The sequence below is a fragment of the Mauremys mutica genome, chromosome 5 (assembly GCF_020497125.1).
Source record: "Mauremys mutica isolate MM-2020 ecotype Southern chromosome 5, ASM2049712v1, whole genome shotgun sequence".
In the NCBI taxonomy this organism is placed as follows: Eukaryota; Metazoa; Chordata; order Testudines; family Geoemydidae; genus Mauremys; species Mauremys mutica.
In genome coordinates this window covers 12,504,196-12,532,191 of record NC_059076.1, presented here as the reverse complement: position 1 = coordinate 12,532,191, position 27,996 = coordinate 12,504,196, and the positions used below count along the sequence as shown (strand labels likewise).

The following is a 27,996-nucleotide window of genomic DNA, read 5'->3' as shown; positions in this document are numbered from 1 at the left end:
GATCCCTTTCTGAGCAGTAGCTCTTGCACTCAGGTAGCTTTTGCCTTCAGGCTTCCAAGTTGATCACACATCCAGCTTTGTACTCTGAACTCTAACCAAAAAATCTTGATCTCCACTTCCTGGAAATAAAATCCAGGGAGCCAGACTCCGCCTCTCAGAAGGCAAATCCTGTAACATAGCACTGGGGAAGAGGAAAGGAATGAAGCTGATCTTAGAAAGCAACTGAAGGACGAAAACTGCTAGAGCCCAGAAGGGATCCTAGGCTCTGATCAGCGAAAAAGCCTACAACAACCAAACTGAATACACAGTAAGTTCCCCAGCTTTACGGCACAAGGGGGTCCTTAACTTCGGATCAGTGAGTAAGGTTTATAGCAGGGGTCGGCAGCCTTTCAGAAGTGGTATGCTGACTGTTCATTTATTCACTCTAATTCAAGGTTTTGCCTGCCAGGAATACATTTTAACATTTTTAGAAGGTCTCTTTCTGTAAGTGTACATACAATAATAGTTGAGTTATATAATATAAAGTAAACAAGGTTTTCAAAATGTTTAAGAAGCTTCATTTAAAATTAAATTAAAATTCTGATCTTATGCTGCCAGCCTGCTCAGCTCACTGCCAGCCTGGGGTTCTGTTCACCTAGGCCGGCAGTGGGCTGAGCGGGGCCTGCGGCCGGGACGCCGGCTGGCAAGGGGCTGGCAGCCGGGACCCCAGACCAGGGAGGGAGGGAGGTTCAGGGGTCAGGGCAGAGGGCTGGGGTGTGTGGGGGGTGTAGGGCAGAGGGCTGGGGGGTGTGAGGGGTGTAGGGCAGAAAGCTGGGTGTGGGTGGGGGGGTTCAGGGGTCAGGGAAGAGGGCTGGGGTTGTGGGGGGGTTCATGGCAGAAGGCTGAGTGTGGGGGGGGTCAGGGCAGAGGGCTGGGGTTGTGGGGGGGTTCACGGCAGAAGGCTGAGTGTGGGGGGGGTCAGGGCAGAGGGCTGGGGTTGTGGGGGGGTTCATGGCAGAAGGCTGAGTGTGGGGGGGGTCAGGGCAGAGGGCTGGGGTTGTGGGGGGGTTCACGGCAGAAGGCTGAGTGTGTGTGGGGGTCAGGGCAGAGGGCTGGGGTGCTCAGCCCGTGGGGGTGCTCCCAGCCCCCTGCCCTGAGCGGCTCATGGCAGGGGGCTGGAAGGGTTGTGCCCTGTTCCACCCCCTTCCCCAAGGCCCCGTCCCTATCCCTCTCTGTGGCCTGTACGGAGCAGCGAGCACGCTGCCACTCTCCGCCCTCCCCCTCGCAAGGGCCATCAGCTGGTTGGCGCAGGGAGGGAGAGGAGAAGGGGCAGGAAAGCACCAGGCTGGGGGAAGAAGCGGGGGAGGGGGAAGCTTGGCTGCCACAGGACTAAGCTTCTGCCTCCTGCCCCCGCAGGGGAGAGCGGTGGGCGGGGGGGTTAGTGGGGCTGGGGGCCGGGACTGCGGCAGGCAGCAGCGTGCCACTCACCATCGGCTGGCGTGCCGTGTTTGGTGTGCGTGCCATAGGTTGCCCCCGTGGTTTATAGGGATGTAGGTTTGTTATCAGTTAAATGGGCAGGTCCAATGAGCTGACAAGTTTTAATAGAAGCCAGTCAAAAGCAGCCTTCAGAGGAATTATTGTGTTGTGTTTAGTTTATGATACTCATTTCAGCTCCATTGACTGTATTTTGAATTAAGAGACTTGTGACCCAGAGACCTCTGCATGCCAGCTGGCAGAGGGCACAGGAGTGCATAGGGTTTTTTTTACGGGAATTCCTGGGTCAGATGTATGTAAAATAGTTCACCAAAAGGGGTATGTGAGGTCTCTACTGAGAGCCGCTAGCCCGCTGGTTAACACAATCACAGCAAAATGTGTGTACAGATCAGATTTAAGCAGTTAAGTATCTATACTGAAAATTATGTTCCTAAGGTCTTAAAGTTAAAGCAGGTCACCAGGAGGTGACATAACTCTGGCAAGTTCCTTTCAGGCAAGCGGTACCAAATTGCCTATTTTCCTGACTGGTCATATGTGTGTCAGGCTTACAGTTCATGGCAATGTTGGGTCTATTTTCATACTGAGCCCCAGGCAGAAGAAAAGGTTTTGAAAACTACCAGAGAGGAAATTCACAGGATACAACAAACAGCAGGGGGTGTCCTGTTTCTGACTAAAGACAGAGGATTGTTAGGGTATATCTGGGGGATACAAGGAAACGCAGAGACTCCTTCATCAAGGAAGCAAGCTAACTGTGTTTGTCTTGTGAAAGGGGCTGAGCCAGCCTGGCGATGAAATTCTGGGTGAGCAATACTCTACAAGACATCAGAGTATTTTGTTAATTAAGTCTAGAAGGCATGTTATGTTTTTGTTTTGTACATAACCATCTGTTTCCAATATTTCTACTTGCTCTCTCATATGAGCTATACCGATCTCATAGAGTGGGAAGGGACTATGAAAGATCATTGAGTCCAGTCCCCTGCCTTCACAGCAGGACCAAGTACCCCCTGACAGATTTTTTTGCCCCAGATCCCTAAATGGTCCCCTCAAGGATTGAGCTCACAACCCTGGGGTTAGCAGGCCAACGCGCAAACCACTGAGCGATCCCTCCTGCCTTGGATTGCTATGCTGTGTTAAATAAACTTTTACTTTATTTGACTATAAACGTGTCAGTGCTGGGTGTTAAGTGGAGCGGGGATCTGAGGTGAAACTGATAAGCTGGGGGTACTGTTCCTTTGGAAGCAGCAAATCTGTGAATACTGCTAGTGTCCAGTGGACCAGAGGTGGAGCCGCCGGGAAGAGGTTCAGAGGGTTTAAGAGCTGGAGTGTGCTGATTGCTAACTTGTAGAGAGACAGCAGGGCCTGCAAGGCCTATCGGGGAGGGCTTGTGTTGCCTCTGGTCAATGGAGTTGGGGAGCTGACTCCCAGCAGGCACAGCCAACGCTTCCTCACACCAAGGGCAGACAGCAGCAAGGGGCCTCACAACTCTGGGCATCCTTGGAAAGCGTCACAGGGATGTTACTTGTTCAACTTCTTATTTAGTACCTGTTTTCCCCCCTCTTCTGAATTGTTGTGTATTTTGTTATTTTAGTCAGTCTAGAGCGTTTACCAATGTCAGTTATGCTGCTTCCCCTCCAGGTACTGAACAATCATTAAAACTTGTCTACAGATAAACATGTCAAATTATCAACTCACAGTCAATCCACCCATTTGTCCTGCTGACAAACCAAGTCATTTCAATCATTTTATGCCTTTTTCCCCTCGAGTGTTCTGCGGGGAGCATGTGATGGACGGATCATGTGATTAGTGATCAAAAATTCCCCCTCCTGCACCGTACCTTGTTCTTGGCTGTTGGAGTCCTCCTCCTCCTCCTCCCTCTTCTCCCAAGGGATTGCGCTAGTGCCCTCCTCTTCTCTGTCAGAAAAACCATGACGTGCACATTCCTTTGCAGATCAACACGCTCTTCCAGAGACTCCAATCTCACTGCATAAAGCTGCACCTCATTCTCTTGATGCATGGGGACTCACTCTGCCTTCCTGTTTTTCCAACTCATTTTGGCAATAAAAAACTCTCTCCAGGCAGCAGTTTACTGTGATCTGCCCCCTGCTAGCAAAAGAACACAGATGTGAGGGCAAAGCTTTGCTGGCAGATGCTGCTGTTAGGGCTGCTGTCTGCATAGGACCAGTCACACGGGGATGATTGAGAATACTGAATATATGTAACAAACCTAGTTTGCAAATGGCCTCTAGTCCAGGAGAAGTTCACACAAAATGTTCCACAAACACACACATCTGAGAAGCAGCATGTTCTTGTGGATAAGGCATTGGACTGAAACTCAGGAGACCTGGCTTCATGTCCCAGCTCTGCCACAGCTTTCCATGAGCAGATTTCAAAGCACTTTACAAAAGAGGTCAGTATGTTTTATCCTTATTACACAGATGGGGAAACTGAGGCACAGAGCGGTGACGTGGTCAGCCCATCACTTACTCTCTCCGTGTCCCAGTTCACCATCCTTTCTCCATCCCTTGTCTGTGTAGACTGTCAGCTCTCACAGCAGAGGCTGGCTCTAGCTGTTTGTTCATAGAGTACCTAAAACCGTAGGGCCCCAGTCTCAGTTGAGGCTCATAGAAAGAACTGCAATAATGATAATAAATACATTTGTCAAAATCAAAGTCTTCTAATGACTCACTTCCAAACAGAAAAAGGCCAGCTCGGGCTGAAAAACAATTCATGGCAAAGAGTTCACTCTGCTCTGTTTAAGAATGAACTAAACAAAATGCCATTACTAAGGCACTACTTGAATTGTGGGATGATTGTCAAAAATTGCAGCTCACTTGCAGACAAGCTGTGGAAAAGTAATTACCTTGTTATTTGCAATAATAAAGTCCATTATTACTTTTCCGCCATTTTCCACTATTGGCCACCCGGGGCTGAGAGCAGGGGCCTGGGGCTGAGAGAGGGAACATGGGGCTGACAGTGGGGGCTCCCACTGTCAAAATCGTGGTGGAAGCCTAATATTGTGGAATCCCCAGTTTCTGCAAGTTAAGTAGGGCCTTGGCCAATACACATTATAAAAGAGCTAAGCCCTAATGGGGACACAATCATGACAGCCAATCTGCAGCTGCCATCCTGTTTTCCCAATCAAGGCTAACATAGGCACCTATGGTCTCCCAACAACCATAAGCTCAGTTAACTCTTCCACTGCCTAACACATACAGTAGGACTAGTGTAAGAATCATCCCTGCTGAGAGCTGCATGGAGATCCGGTGTGTGCATCTCCCCTCCTCCACATGTAACTGGAGCTCCAGATCCTCCCTGGCACCGTCCCCCTGCACTTCCTAGACTCTGCAGAGGGCTCACTGCAGGCTCTAAGATCCACACTGGGGGAGGAGAAGGCTGGAGTAGAATCAGGGAGATGCATATCATCCACCCTCCAACTCCCCAGAAGATGCCTGAAAAAAATAATACTGTTCCAGGCCATTTTGACTTATCTTGACAGCCCTCGTCCCAGGAACCTGGGAACTTCCACAGCCACAGGGGGAATCCAATGGCACTGGCAGGGGGTTCGGGTGTCCAACAAACAAGAGAAGGAATGTGGGGCCTTTGTACAGATGGCCGTGGCCTCTTGCAGATCCCCCCAGGATCGAGGTGAATCTTGTGGAATCGAAAGGTCTGGGAGATGGCAACCTTGCTCCCTCAATGGGGCAATTTGGGTTCATCTTCATGAGGATTTTCAGTAAACATTCCCCTGTCATGGCTAGTAATGCCAGAGGGGACAATCTATGTCAGTGCAATGTTAAGTCTGAGATTTTAAAACAAAAACAGAGAGAAAACTGTTCAATTCTCATGGCAGCATAAGCTCATGTGCAAGTGAATGATAGCTAGTGTGACCAGATGTCCCAATTTTATAGGGACAGTCCCAATATTTGGGGCTTTTTCTTATATAGGCTCCTATTACTCCCCACCCCGTCCCGATTTTTCACACTTGCTGTCTGGTCACCCTAATGATAGCAGGACCTTTCCTTACATGGTTTATTTACAGGCATACTCATCAGTATAGGCTGACTGCATAACAGTGGGTGATGTGACAAGTTATCGGGCAAATATGGCACAAATATGGGTTAATGAAAACTTGCAGCAGCAAAGACCTTTTCAGAGCTATTAACGTCAGTCTCTGGAGTTTGCTAATCTCTCATGACCTCCTACACCACAAAGTAAACAAGAGTGTTATAAAGGAAACTAGAAACGCCTCTAATTACTGAAACAGCTTAAGCCACTGCTGAGTATAAGTGGGCTGAAAAGACAGAGGCCAGTACTTTTTCAACACTCTTTGTATTATGTGTTATGATTTTCTCTATGGAGAGTGCTGCCATAATGGCTCTCTGGGTCTTTTGTGTAGTGCTGAGAGAGGCTTCCAAAATCAGTGATTGGGATGGATGTAGGAATCACTGGATGAAATTCTCAGGCCTGTGTAATGCAGCTAGTCAGATTAGATGATCATAATGAACCCTGATGGCTTTAAAATCTCCAACGCAGAAAGTAACTTTTTATTTTCAAAAGCCAGTGTGATGGGGCAAGGCCGGATGGTTACAGTAAAGTACTGAGGAACAGGTATGTTAGCCCCAGGCTAAACAAATCCCTAGCACCGTGGTAACCAAATGGCAGTTTCTCCAGGTTAATCAAGGCAGGCTAATCAGGGCACCTGGGGTCAGATAAGATCTTTCTAGAAGGCAGTGGAGATAGCTACACTGATTTGGCTGCTGCAAGCCAAACGTGTAGCAGTGACATGTGTGCATGGGGCCATGAGCCATTATGTTGGGATCAAGGAGACGCGGAGTCAAGAGGTTTGTCAAGCAGGCATCCCGAGCTCTCTTGAGCTCGGTTTTTATTAGTAATTACATCAAAGAGCATGAGATCATAGTTACTTGTAACATATTGATTGGTTCACCCATAGCCATATCCCCTTGTGCAATATATCATAATTGGTGAAGGGACTACGTGAGCTATTGGAGGGGCTACGTGCGCTATTGCCTAGTCTATGCTTAATCAATAACCTGAGCATTGCTTTACCTTAAGATAAGCCAGGAGTAAATGTAATAAACACGGGTGTGGTTTGCCAGCACAGCATGTTCACTACAACTCCCCCTTTTTGTTTTTAAGCAATTTGCAGGCATAATGAATGCTCTGTTTTGTATTAAGTCGTTGCCAAGGGCAGCCTTGGACAAATAGGCTAATAAGTGAAGGAATACACTGTAATATGCAGCAACAAGCTATTAATCCTGCAGCTATAACAATAACATATGCAAACATTTGCTTTAGCCAGGATAGGTCTGGCAGCCATCCAGTAAGCCAGTCCCAAAATTCTGAAAAATCAACATCCATAGTAACTTCTTTTGTTAAATTATGTAGTTTTACAATTTGGTTGTCCACTGCTTTTTCATTATTGCTTAGGTTAAAGCAACACATACCATCAAATTTTTCACACCCATAATGATGTTGCATTAAAAGATAATCTATGGCCGCTCTGTTTTGCAAAAGTCCATGTCTTAATTCGCCCTGTTCCTCATTTAACAAGGCTAGAGCTTTAGAAGTTGTATTTAAGGCTTTTACTGCCGAGCAGGCTAAGGCGTTAATGTTTTTACTGTTTCGTGCCACCAGACCGGGCACCCCGACCAGGGATACGGCCAGCGCGACGTATTCGGCCTTACTAATGAGGGCCGCGTGACTATTAAATTTTGTTCTAGAGAATTTTGTTCTAGAGAATTATAAAACCATGTATCATTGTTGATGTCTTTGGGATTATGGCATACTGGTATTAGGCAAGATCCTAGCACCTCCCCCACCGCCCTCTGCTCCGTTAAGCAGAAGGTACTTTGGTTTAAAGTCTTTGCAAATACCTCCCATATATTAAGACGAACCCCCCCAGTCATTACCGGCCCCCCTTCCGTAGGGACAGTAGTTAAACTGAAAATAATTATTGTTAACAAAAGTACAGAATTGGCATTTAAGGAGGCTATTAATGCCATCATATAGTTCTCTGCCATTTTCTCTTGTCTTGTTTTTTCCAACAGTTGTTCAGCCTGATTAGCTAGGTTCTTCACTTGGCCCCATGTGGCAGGTGCATTTCGTTGGCCCCCTCGTTTTCGGCCCGTTGTCACTTTTCCTTGTTCATCATATAAGTGTATGTTGAAGTCAGGGATGGGGTTGCTCAGTCCCTGATGCCACGCCATCCTTGTATGGTCGAACGTATCGTGCAGGTACCCAGAGCGGGCCGCTTGGTGTTGATACAGCTGCGTAACCGCGCCCCCAGGTGATTAGTGGCACAGGTTCGCTCCACTCCGGGCCAGGTAGCTGACGATAGGTTACCTTTGGAGCAGGAAGAACTTCGGTCGTCTGATAATGCCGTTGTGCCCTTTCTGCCATGGCTTCGTTGACCTTATGCACTACCTCCTGTTGTTCGTTTGTTAGTGATATTATGTCTCCCGGTTGCTTTCCTAATTTTAGGGCATTAAACAGTGGAGTTAGCATAGATGTGGGAATCTTGTAATACGGTCTTATCCAATTTATGGATCCCAGAATTTGCTGTAGTACTACATATGTTAATTTTTTTGGCAAGGTAAGTTTTGGAAGTATGGGCATGGAGTATGCTGCAAGCATTTTATGACCTAAATATTGAAAAGGTTCGGCTTCCTGTATTTTTTCCGGGGCTACTACCAGACCCGATTGACTTAAGATATCCGTTAACTCACTTTTCCATGTGGTGGGTAGGGGCCTACCGGCTATTAAGATATCATCCATATAATGGTATACAAGTAGCTTTTTGAACTTATTTCTGAAAGGTTGAAGAGCAGTGTTTACAAAATACTGACACATGGTAGGGCTATTTAACATGCCCTGGGGTAACACTTTCCAATGATAACGTGTTGTGGGTTGGGCATTGTTCAGGACTGGCACTGTGAATGCAAAATACTTTTTATCCTTTTCCTGTAACGGTATTGTAAAGAAACAATCCTTTAAATCAATTATTGCTACCTGGTAGTCATAAGGGATTAAATTTGGATTGGGGAGGCCACACTGCAGGGGGCCCATTGGTTCTAGTATTTTATTAATTTCCCGCAAATCGTGAAGGAGCCTCCATTTTCCTGATTTTTTCTTAATTACAAAAACAGGAGTATTGTACGGGCTTGTAGTATGCTCAATGTGTTCATCTTTTAATTGTTGCTCAACTAATTGCTGCAAAGCTTCTAATTTTTCTTTAGGTAATGGCCATTGTTCTACCCAGACTGGTTTATCAGTTTTCCACTGTAACGGAAGAGCCTGAGGCTTACTCATCTTCCAAAACCAGTTTTGCCCCTATCTGTTCTAACAAATCTCTTCCCCAAATGTTAAACTGTAAAGGCAATATGCAGGGTTGAATATATGCTATTATGGGGCCTTGTTCCTGGGATTTTACCGGTAACCATTGAGAGCTCTTTTTAGATGCTTGGCTTCCTCCTACCCCGAATACCGCAGGGGCTATCTCAGAAGGCCATTTAGGTTCCCAATCCTTTTCAGCTATGACAGAAACATCCGCCCCTGTGTCCAACAAACCGGTCAGCCACTTACCTTGGAGTATATACTTACGTTGAGGTTTGTGCAGGGATATTCGGTGTACCAACGCCGCCACCTGTGGGTGAAAGGAAGAGTCGCTGTCGCCTTCAGTACGGGTGGATCCGAAACCTCCTGTACGTGTTACCTGTGATTTTTCTCCAGGGAGCTCATATGGCAACAGTATCATTTGTGCCCAGGAGTCCCCTAGTCTTAAAGTAAAAGGCAGGTGACTCCAATACTGAACATATATTTTTCCCTGATAATCAGCATCAATCACTCCTGGAACTACCATAATTCCTTGTTTACTTGCTGATGACCGAGGGAGTATAATGCCCACCGTCCCTTCAGGAAGGGGCCCTTTTAGTTGAGTAGGCATTAAAAGAACTTCCCCCGGTAAGAATGAGGATTTTTCTTCTTGATTATACAAGTCTATTCCAGCACTGCCGATCATTGCCGGTTGCGCCCTAGTCAATTCTTCCGCCCCCGTTGTTTTTCCGGGGCTTGGGGAGGGCCCGATCACTGGTTTCCCTGCCCTAGTCCTGATCGACATTGATTTGCCCAATGATACCCCTTGTTGCATTTAGGACATTTTCTGGAGGGCCTACCCCCTTCCTGGGGTTTTCCTTTATGTGCTCCCCCTCCGGGTGCCCTACACTGGCTTTTAAAGTGTCCCGGTTTTTTGCAATTAAAACAATTTCCTGCTGGTTTATTACCTTGTCTTATAGCCCCCGCCAAAAGAGCCATAGCATGGGTTTGACTACCGACATCCACGCAAGCCTGAATCATGTCCGCTAAAGTGTACGAGGGGCGATGTATTATAGATTGCAGTACCTTCTTGCAATCAGCATTAGCTTGCTCATAGGCCAGTTGCCGTAAAAGCTCTGTCTGTGCCTCCTCGTTATCAACCTGCCGCTGTACTGCTTCCTTGAGCCTATCTATGAACTGCGGATACGGCTCTGTAGGCTGCTGCCGGGTGGCTGTGAAAGACCTAGTCGGTTTCCCACTTACGGGAACCCTTCTGAAAGCTCTCATAACACTAAGTTTAGTACGAATATATGTGTCTGGGTCTAACTCCAACTGTCTCTCTATAGTGCTAAATTGGCCTGCTCCATAAATCTGGTCAGGCACGGCAGCTGGGGTTGAGTATCCTACAGCAGCTAACCTGAACTCACTGTCCCACACCATATACTGGGCGGGGGTCAGCACCATACGAAATAAGTCTTTCCAATCTTGTGGAGCCATCGTGTAGCCATTTCCAATTCCTTCTAAGATGCCTGCCACGAAATTAGACCTGATGCCTGTCTCCGTGATAGCTTTTCTCACCTCCCTCAGTACTGTATACGGTAGCGCCGTCCACTCTCTGGCGGCATTGCCCTGTGCATCGACTCCTGCCGTTATAGGCATTAACATGGGCAACTCCCCCTCCCACTGATGTTCTTCCTCCAAACTCAATTCCCCCGTCTCACGCGCCAACGCAACCGCCGCCCGGACGCAGCCCCCACGATTCCCCCAGAAACAAGGCTGATCAGTTCCTTTATCAACGGAGGGATCCGAGGGCCGCTGCCCCGTATCCGACACCGCAGGCGCTGGTGGTAGCACCCGCGGGTACGGAGGCGGTGTCGTCAGCGCGAGAAGCGGGGCGGCAGTGAGAGACGCCTGTGGCCCCAGTTTTCCCACTGCCTCAGTACAGCGCTGCCACATGAGCAGGTGCTGTACTGCTGCTCTCGGTTTCTCAAAGAGCTGTGTTCCTATCTTTTGCCAATCCTCTTGCTGCAGGGACCCCTCTTCGGGATACCAGGGGCATTGACATTCTATTTCCTTAACAAAATCCTCTACATGCCGCAGCGTAACCGCTGGGCAACCGCTCCCCTCAATGAGCTTAAATAATTCCTTAGCATGAGCCTTTTGTGGCACTGATAAATCGCCCCCCATACTCACGAGTGGCTGTTTCCAGCGGGTGCACCTAGACTATTCCAGTCGGATGAGCAGGGGTCCTCGGGATCCGGTGAATCACGTCGGGGTCACCAGATGTTGGGATCAAGGAGACGCGGAGTCAAGAGGTTTGTCAAGCAGGCGTCCCGAGCTCTCTTGAGCTCGGTTTTTATTAGTAATTACATCAAAGAGCATGAGATCATAGTTACTTGTAACATATTGATTGGTTCACCCATAGCCATATCCCCTTGTGCAATATATCATAATTGGTGAAGGGACTACGTGAGCTATTGGAGGGGCTACGTGAGCTATTGGAGGGGCTACGTGCGCTATTGCCTAGTCTATGCTTAATCAATAACCTGAGCATTGCTTTACCTTAAGATAAGCCAGGAGTAAATGTAATAAACACGGGTGTGGTTTGCCAGCACAGCATGTTCACTACACATTACCCCACCATTCCAGTGGAGATAGAGGTTCAGGGGAACCCCATTGAGGTGACAGTGGGCGTTGTTCCTAAACTCCCATATCCTGTAGTTATTGGGAGGGACTATCCAGGGTTTGATAATTTACTCCCCCCGGAGAGGCTGGAGGGAGGTGGAGACCCTGTTGGCAGCGACTCATCATTGAGGGAATGTCAACCCCCAATGTTTTCTGAGTTTTCTCAGGATCTATTGTCAGCCGCCCAAAAGGCCCGGAAGACAAAAAAAGAAAGGAAGGCCGCGAAGGCTTTGGGAACCCGGATCCTGACCCAGGGCCAGAAGACCGCGCTAGTAGGTAGATGGACACGAGTAGCCATCAGAGAAACTACCAACACGGAAGGTGAGCCGGAGGCTGGCCCCAGCCGTGATGGCAACGAGCCGTTGGAAGAAGCAGAAGCCGGCCCTTGGGAGCTCAGGCAGGTTAGTCCTGGGAGAGAGACTTTCGGACGGGACCAGGCAGAGGACCCTAGATATGATAACGTCAGGAAAGAGGTGGCTGAGATAGATGGGAAAGACTGGGATACCCTATTGCCTTACCTCATGTTCGCCATCCGGGAAGTTCCACAAGCCTCCACAGGTTTCTCTCCGTTTGAACTACTATATGGGTGCCACCCCCGAGGCATATTGGATATAGCCAGAGAAGCCTGGGAAGAGGAGCCAAATCCCGGAAGGAACATAGTCGAGCATGTACTACAGATGAGGGATCGGATAGCCCAAGTTACATCCATTGTACGAGAACATTTGGAGAAAGCACAGGAGACCCAACGGACCCATTATAACCACCAAGCAACGCTTCGACGGTTCCAACCAGGGGATCGAGTAATGTTTCTGGTGCCCACAGCAGAAAGCAAGCTGTTGGCCCAGTGGCAGGGACCCTATGAAGTGATTGAAGCCGTGGGAGAGGTAAACTATAAGGTGTGGCAGCCAGGCCGCAGGAAACCGGAGCAAATTTACCACATTAATCTTCTAAAACCTTGGCATGATCGAGAGGCATGCTTAGTCACCTGGGAGACCCTTCCCCAGAAGGATAACTTACATGAGCAAGTGAAGATATCACCCGACTTGACGCCAATCCAAAAGATCGAGGCAGCCGACATGATTAATCGCAACCGAGATGTGTTCTCTACAAAACCGGGGTAGACGACTGAGACCTATCACCATATCCGCACGATCCCTGGAGCCAAGGTAACACTGAGACCCTACCGAATCCCAGCAGCCAAAAGAGAAGAAATCAAGGCCGAAGTAAAGAAAATGTTAGAATTAGGCGTTATTGAAGAATCCTACAGTCAGTGGTGCAGTCCAATTGTTCTAGTGCCCAAACCTGATGGTACCACGAGATTCTGTAGTGACTTTCGCCGACTGAATGAAGTATCCCAATTTGATGCATACCCCATACCACGCATCGACGAACTGGTTGACCGACTGGGTAGTGCCCGATTCTTGACTACACTGGATCTGACAAAAGGGTATTGGCAGATTCCCCTGACCAAAGAAGCTAAAGAAAAGACAGCGTTCTCCACCCCAGACGGGCTATTCCAGTACACTGTCCTCCCTTTTGGGTTACATGGGGCCCCAGCCACATTCCAGCACCTCATGGATAAGCTGCTGCGCATCCATACTAGCTATGCAGCTGCATACCTAGATGATGTCATCATCCATACGCCAGACTGGGGAACCCACTTGGAGAAAGTTGAGGCAGTACTACGCACCTTAAGGTGGGCTGGCCTCACCGCTAATCCTGCTAAATGTGCCATAGGACTAGCAGAGGCTAGGTACCTGGGATATATTGTAGGAAGGGGTATAGTGAAGCCCCAAACTAATAAGCTAGAGGCGATTCAAAACTGGCCCCGGCCGACCCGAAAGAAGCAGGTCCGTGCGTTCCTAGGCGTGGTAGGCTACTACCGACGTTTTATTCCCCACTTCGCCTGTAGGGTGAGTCCTCTGACGGACCTGGTGAAGGCTTGAGGTCCAGACATGGTGAAGTGGCCCGACGCTGCAGAGGGGGCATTCATAGACCTTCGGACAGCCCTCTGTAATGACCCCATACTCATAGCCCCGGACTTTACCAAGGAATTTATTTTACAGACAGATGCTTCTGAGGTGGGGTTGGGGGCAGTTCTGTCACAAATGATTGGAGATGAAGAACACCCGATTCTCTACCTAAGCAGAAAGCTGCTGCCAAGAGAACAGAAGTATGCAGTAGTCAAGAGAGAATGCCTTGCTGTCAAATGGGCCATGGAGACACTGCGTTATTATCTCTTGGGCCGGCGATTTACTCGTGACGGACCATGCACCCTTCCAGTGGATGCAGAGAAATAAGGAAAAGAATGCAAGGGTCACCAGGTGGTTCTTATCCCTCCAACCATTCCAGTTCCGCATACGGCACAGGGCTGGATGCCACCACGGCAACGCTGATGGTCTTTCATGAGCACACTGCCTTGCGTCCCAAGTTGCCCAACCCTATGGTATTGAGCAGAGGGGGTGGATATGTGATGGGGCAAGGCCGGATGGCTACAGTAAAGTACTGAGGAACAGGTATGTTAGCCCCAGGCTAAACAAATCCCTAGCACCGTGGTAACCAAATGGCAGTTGCTCCAGGTTAATCAAGGCAGGCTAATCAGGGCACCTGGGGTCAATTAAGATCTTTCTAGAAGGCAGTGGAGATAGCTACACTGATTAGAACACCTGCAGCCAATCAAGGCAGGCTAATCAGGGCACCTGGTTTAAAAAGGGAGCTCACTCCAGTCAGGGGAGGAGGAGCCAGAGGAGAGAAGTGCGTGTGAGGAGCTGGGAGCAAGAGGCACAAGGAGCTGAGACTGAGAGGGTGTGCTGCTGGAGGACTGAGGAATTATCATACAATCAAGCATTATCAGACACCAGCAGGAAGGATCTGTGGTGAGGATAAAAAGGTGTTTGGAGGAGGCCATGGGGAAGTAGCCCAGGGAGTTGTAGCTGTCATGCAGCTGTTACAAGAGGCACTTTAGACAGCTGCAATCCACAGGGCCCTGGGCTGGAACCTGGAGTAGAGGGCAGGCCTGGGTTCCCCCCAAACCTCCCAACTCCTGATCAGACACAGGAGGAGTTGACCCAGACTGGGGGTTCCACCAGAGAGGAAGATCACTGAGGTGAGCAAATCCGCCAAGAAGCGCAGGACCCACCAAGGTAGAAGAGGAACTTTGTCACACCAGGCAGATGAAATTTTTATAAAATCTATAGTTGCCTATTCCTGGTATTGACTGCAGAGTGGAGAGCTGCTGTAAATGGAAGAATAAATGTTGATATGTGCCAACTTTTCCCACCCCTTTTAACATGTTTTTTCTTATTGGCATCACTGAGACGTGGGGGCATAACAGAACCACCTATCCCCTCAATTTGTGCTTTGTTTTGGGTGGTTAATCAGTTAGCTAGAGTGAAAGGGATAAAATACAGGTATCTAGAGGGCACACCTCCACATGGTATTTTGCTCTTTTGTAACTTAATCAACTTACACCAATGCAAACTTTTAATGTACATGCAGTTAAACTGGTTTGTCACTTTTAAAGCAGTTTAGCTTGATCTGATTATTTTACTGAATTCAGAGAACCAGTATAAACATGGTTTAAAGTAGTTTAAATTGTTCTGCACTAGGAGTTTGCTCTGATGTAATAAAACAATTTAACATTGATTCACATATACTGGTGATCTTTGCTAATATAGATAAGCCCTCATATTCGGTGAAAGGTCTGCTTTACAGCTACAGAAGCTAGAACATTCTCGTGCTTAGAGATTGTAGTCCATTATTTTGAGAGAGAGCTAGTCTCTTGCATGCAAGACACCGCCCAGGTTTAATGAGCTCTCATAAAATGATTTATTCCAGAATGAGGCAAGTTGGATTCACCTGGCAACAACAATTTTTAAATCTACATGAAACGTCCACTAAAAAAGAAGTGGTTTCCACAGAAATGTCTATGCATATTCAGTTTAAGAACATAAGAGTGTCCATACTGGGTCAGACCAAAGGTCCATCTCGCCCAGTATCCTGTCTTCTGACAGTGGCCAATGCCAGGTGCCCCAAAGAGAATGAACAGAACAGGCAGTCATCAAATGATCCATCCTGTCGCCCATTCCCAGCTTCTGGCAAACGGAGGCTAAGGATGCCATCCCTGCCCATCCTGGCCAATAGCCATTGATGGACCTATCCTCCATGAACTTATCTAGTTCTTTTTTGAACCCTTGGCCTTCACAACATCCTCTGGCAAGGAGTTCCACAGGTTGACTGTGCACTGTGTGAAAAAATACTTCCTTTTGTTTGTTTTAAACCTGCTGCCTAATAATTTCATTTGGTGACCCCTGATTCTTGTGTTATGAGGAGTAAATAACGCTCCTTATTTACTTTCTCCACACCAGTCATGATTTTATAGACCTCCATCATATCCCCCCTTAGTTGTCTCTTTTCCATGCTAAGAAGTCCCAGTCTTTTTAATCTCTTCTCATACGGAAGCCATTCCATACCCCTAATGGTGGTGAGGGCTACAGCTGGGGATGAAGGCTCTGGGGTGGGGCCGAGGATGAGGGGTTTGGGGTGCAAGCAGCCCCAGGGCTGCGGTGGGGAGAAAGGACCCCCTAGCTCTCTCTCACTGCAGCAGCTTGGGCTGGGGGAGGGGCTTCTCCCTGGCCACGGCAGCTCTGGCGGGGCTGGGTTGGGGTGCCTCTCTGTGCAGGGCTGGGGAAATAGCACCGCTGTCCCAGCCCACGGTCACAAGCAGCTCCGCTCCCCGCAGCCCCTCCAGCTCAGAAAAGTTCAGGGTATGAGGCTGCCTGTGGGGCACCCCCCAACACAGCCTCCCCACACCACTGTGGGCACCTCCAGCTTCACAGGCTGCTGGCCTAGTGGGCAGCTTTGCAAGGGGTGGGGTGGAGCTCTGCCTTCTGCCCCCTGTGCTCCCTGGGGGAGGTGCTCATGGGTGGGTTCAAGCTCCCCAGCTCCCACAGGAGGGGTAAAACCACCCTTGGCGGCATCAGCCACTGGAATTGCACTCACGACTGAGCCCGCGCGTGGTTACACACGCCCCACGAGTCACACAGGGGATCAGCCTTTGCCTCCCTGTTGCCGGCACAGAGGGCCCGAGGCAGCAGCAACAGTGGTTCGTTGCCCGGTGTGCTTCGCTCCAGTAAACACACCAAGGTGGAGAAGCAGACAAAGTTTATTTGAGCCCAAATAAGGTGCAAGGGAGACATAGCAATCTCAAATCCTGCACACAGATACAAGCCATTTTCCCCTTTTTATACATGATTTCAGCTAAGCATTCCCATTACCCCCACACTACTTATCCCCCTTTACCCCCCCCCCCATTTCCCATGTAGCAAATACATTATGCAGCTAGCAATTACACTAAGCAGGTTAAATCATACTTGGCAAAAACCACTTTAGCTCGTTAGTAACTCTTCTGTAAACAGTTACCTTGTTTTACTTTCCTGGATCCGTTATTCTGCCCCCCCTTAGCCAGGTGGAAGCAGGCCTCATCATTATCTCCTGGCAGTATCAGGGTTGAGCTAGCTGTTGCACATTCCATTCTCGGTTACTGGCCTGCTAGGTCGATTAGAGTTTAACATGGGGGGCCCTCTAGGCAAGCATAGAATAACTTTGGTTCATTCAGGCCTAATACAGATGCCTGATGACACCAACATCCCTGATCCCACCGGCTGACTCGCAAGGTTGGGCGAGCTCAGGGGCAGGCCTGACATGCTGGGGGGCAGCAGCCATGGGGGAGCCCAGGGCAGCGTGGCATTTCATCCCGCGGTGTGCAGCTGGGTCTTGGGGCGGCAGCTCGGGCACTTCCCGCTAACTCGCAGTTGCTCATTAAACCCACCGCATGAGTTGGCTGAAGCACAATGGGCAGGGGTCGCCGCTGCTTGTCTTGGGGTTTTAATTCCTCTCCACTCCATATGACCCGTCCCGGACCTGGCCATGGCAGCTTCAGATAGGCTGGGCCAGGCGAGGGACGCTTCTCCCCGGCTGTGGCAGCTCTGGCTGGGCAAGGCAAGGCTGGGGTAGGCCAGGGGAGGGGACCTCTCCCCACCTGTGTGGCCCTTGGTAGCCTGCTGCGTGGCCACACAGCTTAGAGAGAACTTAGGAGAGGACCTTCCCTTTTATCCCATGGCAGCTTACTTTGCTTAATAGCCTTTGGTGAGGGACCTTGTCAAAGGCTTTCTGAAAATCTAAATATGCTATATCCACTGGATCCCCCTTGTCCACATGCTTGCTGACCCCCTCAAAGAATTCAAATAGATTGGTGAGGCACGATTTCCCTTTACAAAAACCATGTTGACTCTTCCCCCAACAAGTTATGTTCATCTATGTGTCTGACAATTTTGTTCTTTACTATACATTTCTGCGGTGATAATCTTTCTGTTTATGTAATGGATGCCTCTTCCAATACACCTTAAGTAAAACCATTGTCATATAGTGCAGCATGACCTGCAGCTAGCTTAATGGCACTCACCCAGCTGTTCATCTCTGAGTCAGGGGGTTGATTTTTGCATTATTTTTTATGTAGGAAAAAGACTACAAGGCCCACATCCTCAGCTGGTTTAAATCAGCACTTACACTAGCACCAGCTGAAGATCTAATCTTAATAATAATCATTTCTATCATGGCTCGTGACGTTTTGTGAGGATTTCAAGTATCCAATCTACCTGCCTATTTATCTGTCAATCAGACTTACATGCCCCACAACATTTCCATAGGATCTGAGTGCCTGAACGTCTTTAATGTATTTGTATTGTGTGTGGGAATAATTGGCCAGGATCATAGCTCTCATCAAACAAAATTTGTTCTGAAAATTAGATACAATCAAGCTGTGTTTTAAAAAAGTGCAAATATACAAGTCTGGGCTATATGTAGTAACTTAGGCTATTTTATAGGATCTAAACGGAGACAATTCATTCAAATAAAGATTTAGATATATATTGCTAAAGATGAGGGATCACAATCTGACCCTCTTACTCATGTTGAGTAGGTGGCAGAATCTGGCCTTTTATAAATGAAAATGCTAGGTATCGTTATTGTTGTTTTTCTTCTTGGAGCATGCATAAATTCCCATTAATGTTCTGGCTAGAATCAAAATGTTGGTTCCCATTATAGTCATTTACTGTAGTGCTCTGAGTGCTGTTTTCCTGCATTCTCAATAATATTTGCAATCGGTTCAAAATTCTACGACTTGCTTCATTTTTTCCCCCCTGTCCCCACTACTCTCATCTTGTTCCTTCCTTCAGCTGAGAGCATGGCTGCTTCTGCTGCTGAGAATTAGGATAGAACTCTTCTAACATTCAGGACTTTATGGACCAGCTCTTCAGTAGCGTACAGTAGAGCCCCATTGACTTTATGCCAATTTAAACCAGCTGGGGATCTGGCCCAATGAATATGTAAATTGTGCTTCCCTCTTCTAGGGATAGGCTCAAGTCTATTTGCCACGTCACCTTCTAGTGGCAACATTCAACATTGCACACAAGCCCTAAAACTATTACACAAGCAGGAATGTTGCTCGGGTTATCACTAGCAATTTAATATTGACAAGTCTCCCAAACTCCACTGTGCAAAATAAATGCTAAGTGGAAGAGAGGGTCTCCCAGCACTTTTTAATGGAAGCAGACCACTTCCATTTACATTCTTTTCTCTTCCTTTAGCCTAGCATTACCAGGATGGAAAATGATGAAAGTGTATTAAGGAGGAAATTAGAAATGGTCTGTGGTGTTCCCCTATTCTGGAGTATTGTTGAAGAATGGGCCCAGGTGGAATCATTCCAAGCGAGGCCAGATGACCTTCTCATTTCCACCTACCCGAAATCAGGTGAGTGCCACTGATCTATTAGGAGATTCTTCTTATGCAGCTTAAAGGCACAAACCCAGGGCAGAAATGGAGGCTGCTGCCCAACTCTTATACTACATATATGCCACATTCACATCATAACCCCTTTATCAATTCCACAGTTAGGTATAGAAATCTCTTACTCAAAGCCTCCTCCATCTGTGCCTTCGTGATCCCTTTTTATTGAAGAACCCTATTCAAAACACTGCAGTATATATGGGTTTTACTTGACCTTGTCATGTAGGGAAGAAGCTAAGAAGCCTACCAGGCCAAAACTATAATGGGATTCAAAAAAGAACGAGATAAGTTCATGGAGTACAGGTCCATCAGTGGCTATTAGCCAAGGTGGTCAGGGATGCAACCCCCATGCTCTGGGTGTCTCTAGTCTCTGACTGCTAAAGCTGGGGGGTGGACAACAGGGGATGGATCACTCAATGATTGCCTGTTCTGTTCATTCCCTTTGGGGCACCTGGCATTGGCCACTGTCAGAAGACAGGACACTGGGCTAGGCGGACCATTGGTCTGACCCAGTATGGCCGTTCTTGTGTTCTTAGGAATGTAGTAGATTTACAGCCAGAAATTGGCTCAGTAGCTGGTGCCTGTGAGTAGAACTGGGCCTAGCTCTTCTGCATCAGAGCACGTGAGCCCAATCCATCCAATTAAAGGGGGCTGGGCTACTCCTGGGCCTATAAAGGGCTGCCAGAGAGCAGGAAATAAGAGGTGAAGGAAGTGGGTGGGATAGGCTGTGCCTGGGGAAGGGAAGCCATGGTGGAGTAGAGCTAACTCCTGCAGTGGGTCCCTGGAGCAAAGGGCTAGGTGTGAGGAAAGCAGCGCTGAGCCTACTGCTCCAGGAAGGGAGCAGCGCTGATTAGAACTCAGTGGGGAACTACCAGGAGGAAAAGTGCCATAGACTCTCCGGTTGCTGAATGCCATAGACTTTGTGGGCTAACAGGAGTGCCCTCACTCAGTGTTCAGGAAGGGAAATTGTCAACTTGATTCTGACCAACATGAGCCGGGGGTGAGTTCTTCTTTCACAGGATGGATGAAGTGGCTTTTTGCCCTCAACATAGGCTCAGCGCTGAAGGGTGGCAGGATTCTATCAATTCACACCTCCATTTGTGAGTAGTTTATTTCCCACAAGCCTAGTGGGAAATTTGCATTGGGTCTTCAGGCAGTAGCAGAAACATTGTGATGTTATATCAAGTTTGGTGATATTGGACTTCCATGATGATAGGCCCTTTGAGTCACTTTGTTACTGACATCACATATTCAAGCGCAGGCCAAGAAAGCCCAGGAGCACTGATTTCACCACCCTCAAAGTCTGTTGCTAAAGGCCAGAGGCTAGAAGGGATCATCATCTGGTGTAAATTGGCATAACTCCATTGTCTTCAATTTACACCAGGAGAGGATCTGACTCCGTGCTTATGACCTGCCTACTGCATGCTAGAAGAGTATTTAGTGAGGTTGCTTTATATTTCCAGGCACAACCTGGATCAGTGAAATTGTGGACATGATCTATAACAACGGTGATGCTGAGAAGTGTAAACGGGATGCGATTTACGTTCGGGTCCCTTTTATGGAGCTGATCATCCCAGGAATTTCAAATGGTAATGATTCGCACACTGCAGGCAGGCTCCCGGAGAGATCGGAGCTTTGACAACCCTCCCTTTAGGAATTGTGTTGCCCAAAACTGAATATGAGGATATATACTTACCTGTTGGGAGGGTTGGTTAACTGGCGCCAAATTCTGTCCTCAGATATATACAAGCAAATCTCCTTGACTGTGCTGGGAGATGCACGTATAGATCTGAGGATAGAATTTAGCCTTTACTGCTTCTAAAGCACTCTGAGTTCTTTGGAATGAAAGGCACTCTGAATCTGATCCATAGTGCACTGAAGTCAGTGGAAAGATTCCCACTGGATCTGACCCTATATAAGTGCAAACTGTCAATGGTATTAGGATCCTGTGCACAAGGAACTTAAATATGAACTGAAATGTTTTAAAAATAACTTAATACAAAAATGGATTAAGGTGGGATTTTCGAAAGTTTATAGGAATTAGGTGCCAAATTCCCAGTTATGGTCAACAGAGGTTGAGCACCTAACTCTCATATTTTCTTTTGAAAATCCCACCCTAAAGTTAAGTTTTCCACTGTTTGCAAGGGGAGTTGTTAGGTGCTGAGCTCTTTTGAAAATCTGGCCCTAAAAGGGGTATAGAATATTATATGTTCACACCCTGACATTTTAAAGATGTGCTACTATGTTTTTACAGAGCTATAGTCACACCTCATTAAAAGATGGGGGTGGGGGAGAGAAGATTTCTCATACAGCTTCACATAAGTACATTTCACTAGAATCAGAAAAGTTAGAGATGCACAAGGCTGATTAGATCTAGTCTCACTTCCTGAAAACTACCCCCTGTGGAAACTCTGCCAGATGTGCACACAACTTGCCTACCCAGCAGTGAGGGAGATTTCACCAGCTTCACTTTCAGAACCAATGTATGGTTCTTTAGTTGCTTAAATCTACTTCTATCCTTATCCACATCTATCTGGACTTCATCCAGTAGAGAGAGACAGAATGGCAGCTCAGGATTATTAGTGGCTGCGGGCCCAATTCCTCTCTTCGTAACAGTGGCCTTCTGAGTATAAACAGTTTACGATCAAAGCTGCAATAGTGCTGTTTTTTCCTTTAATCCCTTTTGTATTTTTTAGGTGTTGCACAGCTGGCTAAAATGCCCTCTCCCCGATTAGTAAAGACCCATCTTCCTGTTCAACTCCTTCCTGACTCCTTCTGGGAAAACAACTGCAAGGTTATTATTATTTCTTTGCATTGCGGTAGCAGAGGCTCCAACCAAGATGGACATCCCATTGCGCTACACTCTGTGAATACACATGCAAGAGAAAATTCCTGCCCTGCAGAGTTTGCAATATAAATAGACAAAGGAAGCACTACTATACCCGTTTTACAGATGGGGGACTACGGAATGGAGAGATTAAGTGACTTGCCCAAGATCACATAATGAACCTGTGAGAGATCCGGCAGCTGAACCTAGATCTCAGGCAGTGCCTTCTCCATATGAGCAGCCTTCTATCTGAGATTTGCCACTGGAAAGTAATACACTAATAGATTAAGCTGGAGTTTCCATAGGATTCTAGTGCTGCTGTGTGTTTAGTTTTTTTTTTTAAACACACACAAAGATTCTCAGTGACTAAATCCAACCACCATCGTAAGTACTGATGGTCAAACAATGAATCACTCAAATGAGCCTAATTTGACATGAGATATCATCCCTGAATTTCTACAATCCATGCACTTTGCAGACATATTTGATACCCTCAGCAGTGCTGGAGAGGAGGATTCCAGGGCCAGGTCATAGCAGGGACTAACGGTATGTCTACCCTGCAACCAAAGGAGTGATTTGAAGCACAGGTTGGCCTACTCACTCTAGCTTTAATCTAGCTAGCATGGCTAAGAATAGCAGCGAGGACATGGGGGTGCAGGCTAGAAATGTGAGTACATCCTCAGGATCCCCGGCATGCCTGTACAGGCCGTGCTGAAGCCCATGTCCCGGTGTTCTCCCTGCTATTTTTAGCTGTGTTAGCTAGATTAAAGCTAGAACAGATATATCTTCTGTGGGCTGCAATCACACCTCCAGTTGCATTGTAAACATACCCGGAGGGTGAAATCCTGGCCCCACATTGACTTCAGTGGGGCTAGGATTTCCCCCCTGAGAGCAGGGTGCTCTTTTCTAGGCAGCTGTGAAGGAAATTCTGATTGTTGGACTCAGTCTCTTTCTCTCTCCCCTCCAGCTTGATTCTTTGCATTGATGGGGGAGGCAGCAGTTATGGTTAAAGAACAAGAGTAGCCATTAGGCCTACTGGGTACTAGTCACAATTCTGCCACTCCTGCTCAGTGTACCTCCCTGTACCTCAGTTTCCCCATCTGCAAAACACTACATTACTCAGGGCTGTAAAGTGCTGTGACTTCCCTGGGTGAAAGCTTCGATATAACTGAGGAACAGTAATGTTGCCTACTCTGCCAGTCCCCATCAGTTGACTGTGACCTTGTGAATTTCTGCCACGCCCCTTTGGTTCTGAGCAGTTCATTTTTTTCAAAATTTGGAGGGATTTTCCTTTTAATGCCATGACTAAGCCTGAAAGGGATTGCTCTTAGAGTGATTTATCCAATGAGACTTATAGTGACTCTAGTGAGAGACCTACAAACAGCTGAAGTGCCTTAAAGACTTGTAAAAACTGGTCACATTTTTTTTGGAAGTTTGGTTGGAAAATTGATGGAAAAATAGACACAGTGTTCATAAATCTCCCCACCCCTCTCTTTTTTTGGCCAATGTCAGAGCTAACTGAAATGTTTAGAATTGAAAATATGTCAGATTTCAATGAAAATATGGGTGGGGGGAAATCTGAAAATATTTTTGCAAATTTATTTTCTTGTTTTTCAATCAGTTTTGTTACTCTAACATTGACTCGATTGATCATGGTAAACATCCTTCTCTTCTCCACAGATCATCTACGTTGCCCGAAATGCCAAGGATGTGGCTGTCTCTTATTACCATTTCTACCAAATGGCAAAGATGCATCCAGAGCCTGGCACCTGGGATGAATTCCTGGAGAAGTTTGTAACTGGGGAAGGTAAAACTTGAAGCTAGAGTCTCCCTACAACACTGAGCTCACAGGCTGTGACACTGCTAAGCCAAGAACTATGGAGCAGATCCTCTGCTGCTCTAAAGATACTTTATTATACCACATGAGAATCTCTTCCCATGAGTGTATCCAAATTTCAGTTAGACAGAAGCCCCTACAGGGCAAGATAAAAGAACATTAACACATCTCCCATCAACCTCCACTTCTTGGTTTCTGGTCCAGAAACAAGAACAGGATTCACCTAGAACATCTCTAAGGGTATGTCTACACTACGAAATTAGGTCGATTTTTAGAAATCTATTTTATATAGTCTATTGTGTCTGTCCACACTAAGTGCATTAAGTTGGCGGAGTGCGTCCTCACTACCATGGCTAGCATCGACTTACAGAGCAGTGCACTGTGGGTAGCTATCCCACAGTTCCCGCAGTCTCTGCCGCCCATTGGAATTCTGGGTTAAGCTCTCAATGCCTGATGGGGCAAAAACATTGTCGCGGGTGGTTTTGGGCACATGTCGTCAGTCGCCCCTCCCTCCGTGAAAGCAACAACAGACAATCGTTTCGCGCCAGACACCAGGGCGATTAGAAGAGCACAGCCAGGCACGCTGCGCATCAGAGAGGCTTTGAAAACCAGTTTCATGACTGGCCAGGCTTCCGAGTGACAGTTGTGTGTGTTTCTCCTGGATGCAAACCTGCCCCCTTTGTTGATTTTAATTCCCTGTAAGCCAACCACCCTCCTCACTTCGAAATAAAGTCACTATTGTTTTGAAACCATGTGTTCTTTCTTAATTAAAAAAAAATGAGATAACAGACAAGGTAGCCCGGGTCGGGTGGGGGAGGAGGGAAGGACAAGGCCACATTGCTTATTGTAGCCACACTAAAAATCAAACTGTTTGAATGACAGCCTGCTGCTGCTTGGGCCATCCTCTGGAGTGGAGTGGCTGGGTACCCAGAGGCTCCCCTCCCCCACGTGTTCTTGGGCGTCTGGGTGAGGCGGCTATGGAACATGGGGAGGAGGGCAGGCGGTTAGACAGTGGATGCAGCGGGGGTCTCTGCTCTTGTTGGCTTTCCTGCAGCTCCAACAGATGCTTCATCATGTCCGTTTGCTCCCCCATTAGCCTCAGCATCATGTCCTGCCTCCGCTCTTTGTGCTCACTTAATTCTTTCCTGGCCTTTGCCACTGAAGGCCTCCATGCATTAAGCTGGGCCCTATCAGTGCGGGAGGACAGCATGAGCTTGCATGAGCATCGCGAGTGAGTTTTTTTCACCTTCTAATCTGCGATAACCTCAGGGATGGAGATGATAGGGGGAGCGTAGAAACATTCTATGCTCTACGATTCTGGGGGGACTGCATGGTCACCTGTACTGCTGAGCTCGCCACGCTGACCAAAGAGGAAATGAAATTCAAAAGTTCCCGGGGCTTTTCCTGTGTACCTGGCTAGTGCAATGGAGTTCAAAATGCTGTCCAGAGCGGTCACAATGGAGCACTCTGGGATAGCTCCCGGAGGCCAATACCATCCATTTGCATCCGCACTACCCCAAATTCGACCCAGGAAAGTCAATTTTAGTGCTACTCCCCTCACTGGGGAGGAGTACAGAATGGAATGGATAGGAGCAATCACTCGAAGAAGAAGTCAATTTTAAGAGCCCTTTAGGTCGACAAAATGGGGTTGGTTGTGTGGACACATTCATTTTTAAATCGACCTAATGTGGCTAAATTCGACCTAACTCTGTAGTGTAGACCAGGCCTTAGATGCTCAGACAGTCAGCTTGCCTAGCTAAAGTCTCAAATTATCCATTCCTGGAGGGGGGACGGGAATGAGTTGTGTCAAAAGGGGTGTCATCCAGCACCCCCTTATTTCCCTATCAACCCATTATCCTGGTATGATTGTGCCATTATGGGGTTTTTTTGAGTCACCCAAAATATTCACTATTTAACCTGACTTCTTTGATGATATCACAGTGAATCCATATTAAATGTGAATGTTTCCCTTCTTTTCTACTCCTCTCTTTGCTTTAGTTGCGTTTGGACCTTGGTATGATCATGTGAAAGGCTGGTGGGAGAAGAGAAAGGACAAGCCGATTCTGTACCTGTTCTATGAGGACATGAAAGAGGTGAGGGAGAGAAACTCATTGGCCCCACATGCGTTGTTTGTTTGCATGAGTATAACAAGTAGGAAGCAGTTATGCCTATCAACAATACTTATTCAGAGAGCAAGAGAATCAGGCAAAGGGATCAGGCTTCACAGGTAATATGCTCAAGTTCTGAAAAGAGCTACATCACAGCTGACAATAGGCATGTCTCCAAGATCCAACTCCTGTACATTCAAATAAACAGAACTAGCCAATATAATTTGCAATAGTGCTATCTGGTGATTCCTAATAATATCACACACACACGGATTTGGGAGATTAGGGATCTCCCTTTGAAAGGAAAGGCCAAACCCCTCCATTCTCGCTGTCCCCAGTCCCCACCACCTGGGCTGAAAAAGTGACATTGTACCAGCACCTTTTAATAGTTTCCACATCATTCTGTATGGCATCTGACAAAGTGTCTTTCTTTCTAGGATCCTAAACGTGAAATACAAAAGGTGTTACAGTTTCTGGGAAAGGACTTGAAGGAGGATGTGGTGAATAAAATCCTCCATCACACCTCATTCCAGGAGATGCAGAAGAACCCCACTGCCAATTATAAGATGGTATCAAAAGCTCATATGGATCACAGTGTGTCTCCCTTTATGAGAAAAGGTGAGGGCCCCCTGACAAGAAAGGAGGAATGGCTGGTAACATGGAAGCAGGGCCAATAACAGCTATAATCTGAGGAAAAACCAGCCACTAGTTCTGCTTCCATAGGTGGGGAAAATCTCAGGATCCAAGTTTTATTCTTTACCAGCCAAACCTGGCTAATGATGGAGCTGCCTAGGAAAAACACTGCTCAAGGAGAAATGGAACTAATGGGGAATTAGGGTGAAAAATTGTCACCATTTAACCAAGCACTCGTGAGATCTCTGAAAGAGGCAAGAGACAGAAGGGGGAAAGTAGACTATAGAGTGAATCATTCCTTTGTTTTCACAGATTTATAGGCCAGAAGGGACTATTATGGTGATCATCTAGTCTGAACTCCTGCATAGCACAGGCCACAGAATTTCACTCAGTGATTCCTGGTTTTCTCCTCCAGGTATTGCGGGCGACTGGAAGAATCACTTCACCGTGGCCCAGAATGAGGCATTTGACTCAGATTATAAAGAGAAGATGAAGGGATCGACACTGCAGTTCCGAACGGAGATCTGATGCAGCAGTAGCTTCCTTCCCCCATCTGGCTTAAGTGTTTAGTTGGCTTGGACAAGGGAGAAACTGAAATTAAATGGGAGCACCAAAGCGAACAGCAACTGTTAACTACTTTAAATATGATTTTTTCCATATGTTTCTATTTTTGTGGGGTCTTCAGTTCCATAACTGCCATTTGTATAATGCAGATGGGACTTCAAGCCCCACCCCTCTGGACTGTCACTAGGATCAGTGATGGTTTCAGATGTTGTGTGCGGAGATTCTCACATAACCACATGACTCCAGGGGCTGGGGCTTGAAGAAAACCCACTAAATATCATGTCTTGTGGTAAAATCACAGGAGATGGCAATACTGAGGTTACTCCACCAGAGTGATTATGCAGCCACTATCATTAGCAAACAACAGCAAGCTATCGTTGGGAATCTTGGCCTCAGTTTTTAAGGTCTCATGTACAAGGCCCTACACTGTAAACTACATGGTACCGAGTTTGTCTACTAGACCTGAAAAGCTGAGCTGAGCCTGCTGTGACTCAAACCACCAGGTTCCAGAAAGTCTAGCTATGCCAAAGCTGATGTGTAGACCGTTAGGTGCTTTGAGAGGAAAAGCACTGGAAGAGCTAGATATTAAGTGATGCCCTCCAAAAGAGTCTTTCATTCAAATTGCATATGCATGTCAAATGTGCCTGCCTGTGAGCACACTCACACACACGGATTAAAGGCTGTCAATCTGA

General features: G+C 47.3%; 1 protein-coding gene and 1 long non-coding RNA gene across 2 annotated transcripts; one reads left to right on the top strand and one right to left on the bottom strand.

Moving 5' to 3' along the window:
- Positions 1-198: 198 nt before the first annotated feature.
- Positions 199-27,996, top strand: LOC123371098 (sulfotransferase 1 family member D1-like). The gene is made up of 8 exons (XM_045018297.1): positions 199-307; positions 19,137-19,299; positions 20,799-20,924; positions 22,032-22,129; positions 23,843-23,969; positions 25,998-26,092; positions 26,545-26,725; positions 27,156-27,996. The coding sequence occupies exons 2-8, from the start codon at positions 19,152-19,154 to the stop codon at positions 27,266-27,268; spliced, it is 888 nt and encodes a 295-aa protein (XP_044874232.1). The 5' UTR covers positions 199-307; positions 19,137-19,151; the 3' UTR covers positions 27,269-27,996.
- Positions 6,529-11,017, bottom strand: LOC123371100. Its single transcript, XR_006579701.1, has 3 exons — positions 10,999-11,017; positions 9,094-9,136; positions 6,529-7,882 (listed from the first exon to the last, which is right to left on the bottom strand). It is a non-coding gene; the product is annotated as an uncharacterized LOC123371100 (long non-coding RNA).

What these genes read in the sequence shown, in the direction of transcription:
- LOC123371098 (XM_045018297.1), top strand. Translation starts at nt 19,152, where the DNA reads ATGGAAAATGATGAAAGTGTATTAAGGAGGAAATTAGAAATGGTCTGT. An exon ending in CATCCCAGGAATTTCAAATG is followed by an intron (nt 20,925 to 22,031) that starts GTAATGATTCGC and finishes TGTATTTTTTAG; the next exon opens with GTGTTGCACAGCTGGCTAAA. An exon ending in GTCTCCCTTTATGAGAAAAG is followed by an intron (nt 26,726 to 27,155) that starts GTGAGGGCCCCC and finishes TTTCTCCTCCAG; the next exon opens with GTATTGCGGGCGACTGGAAG.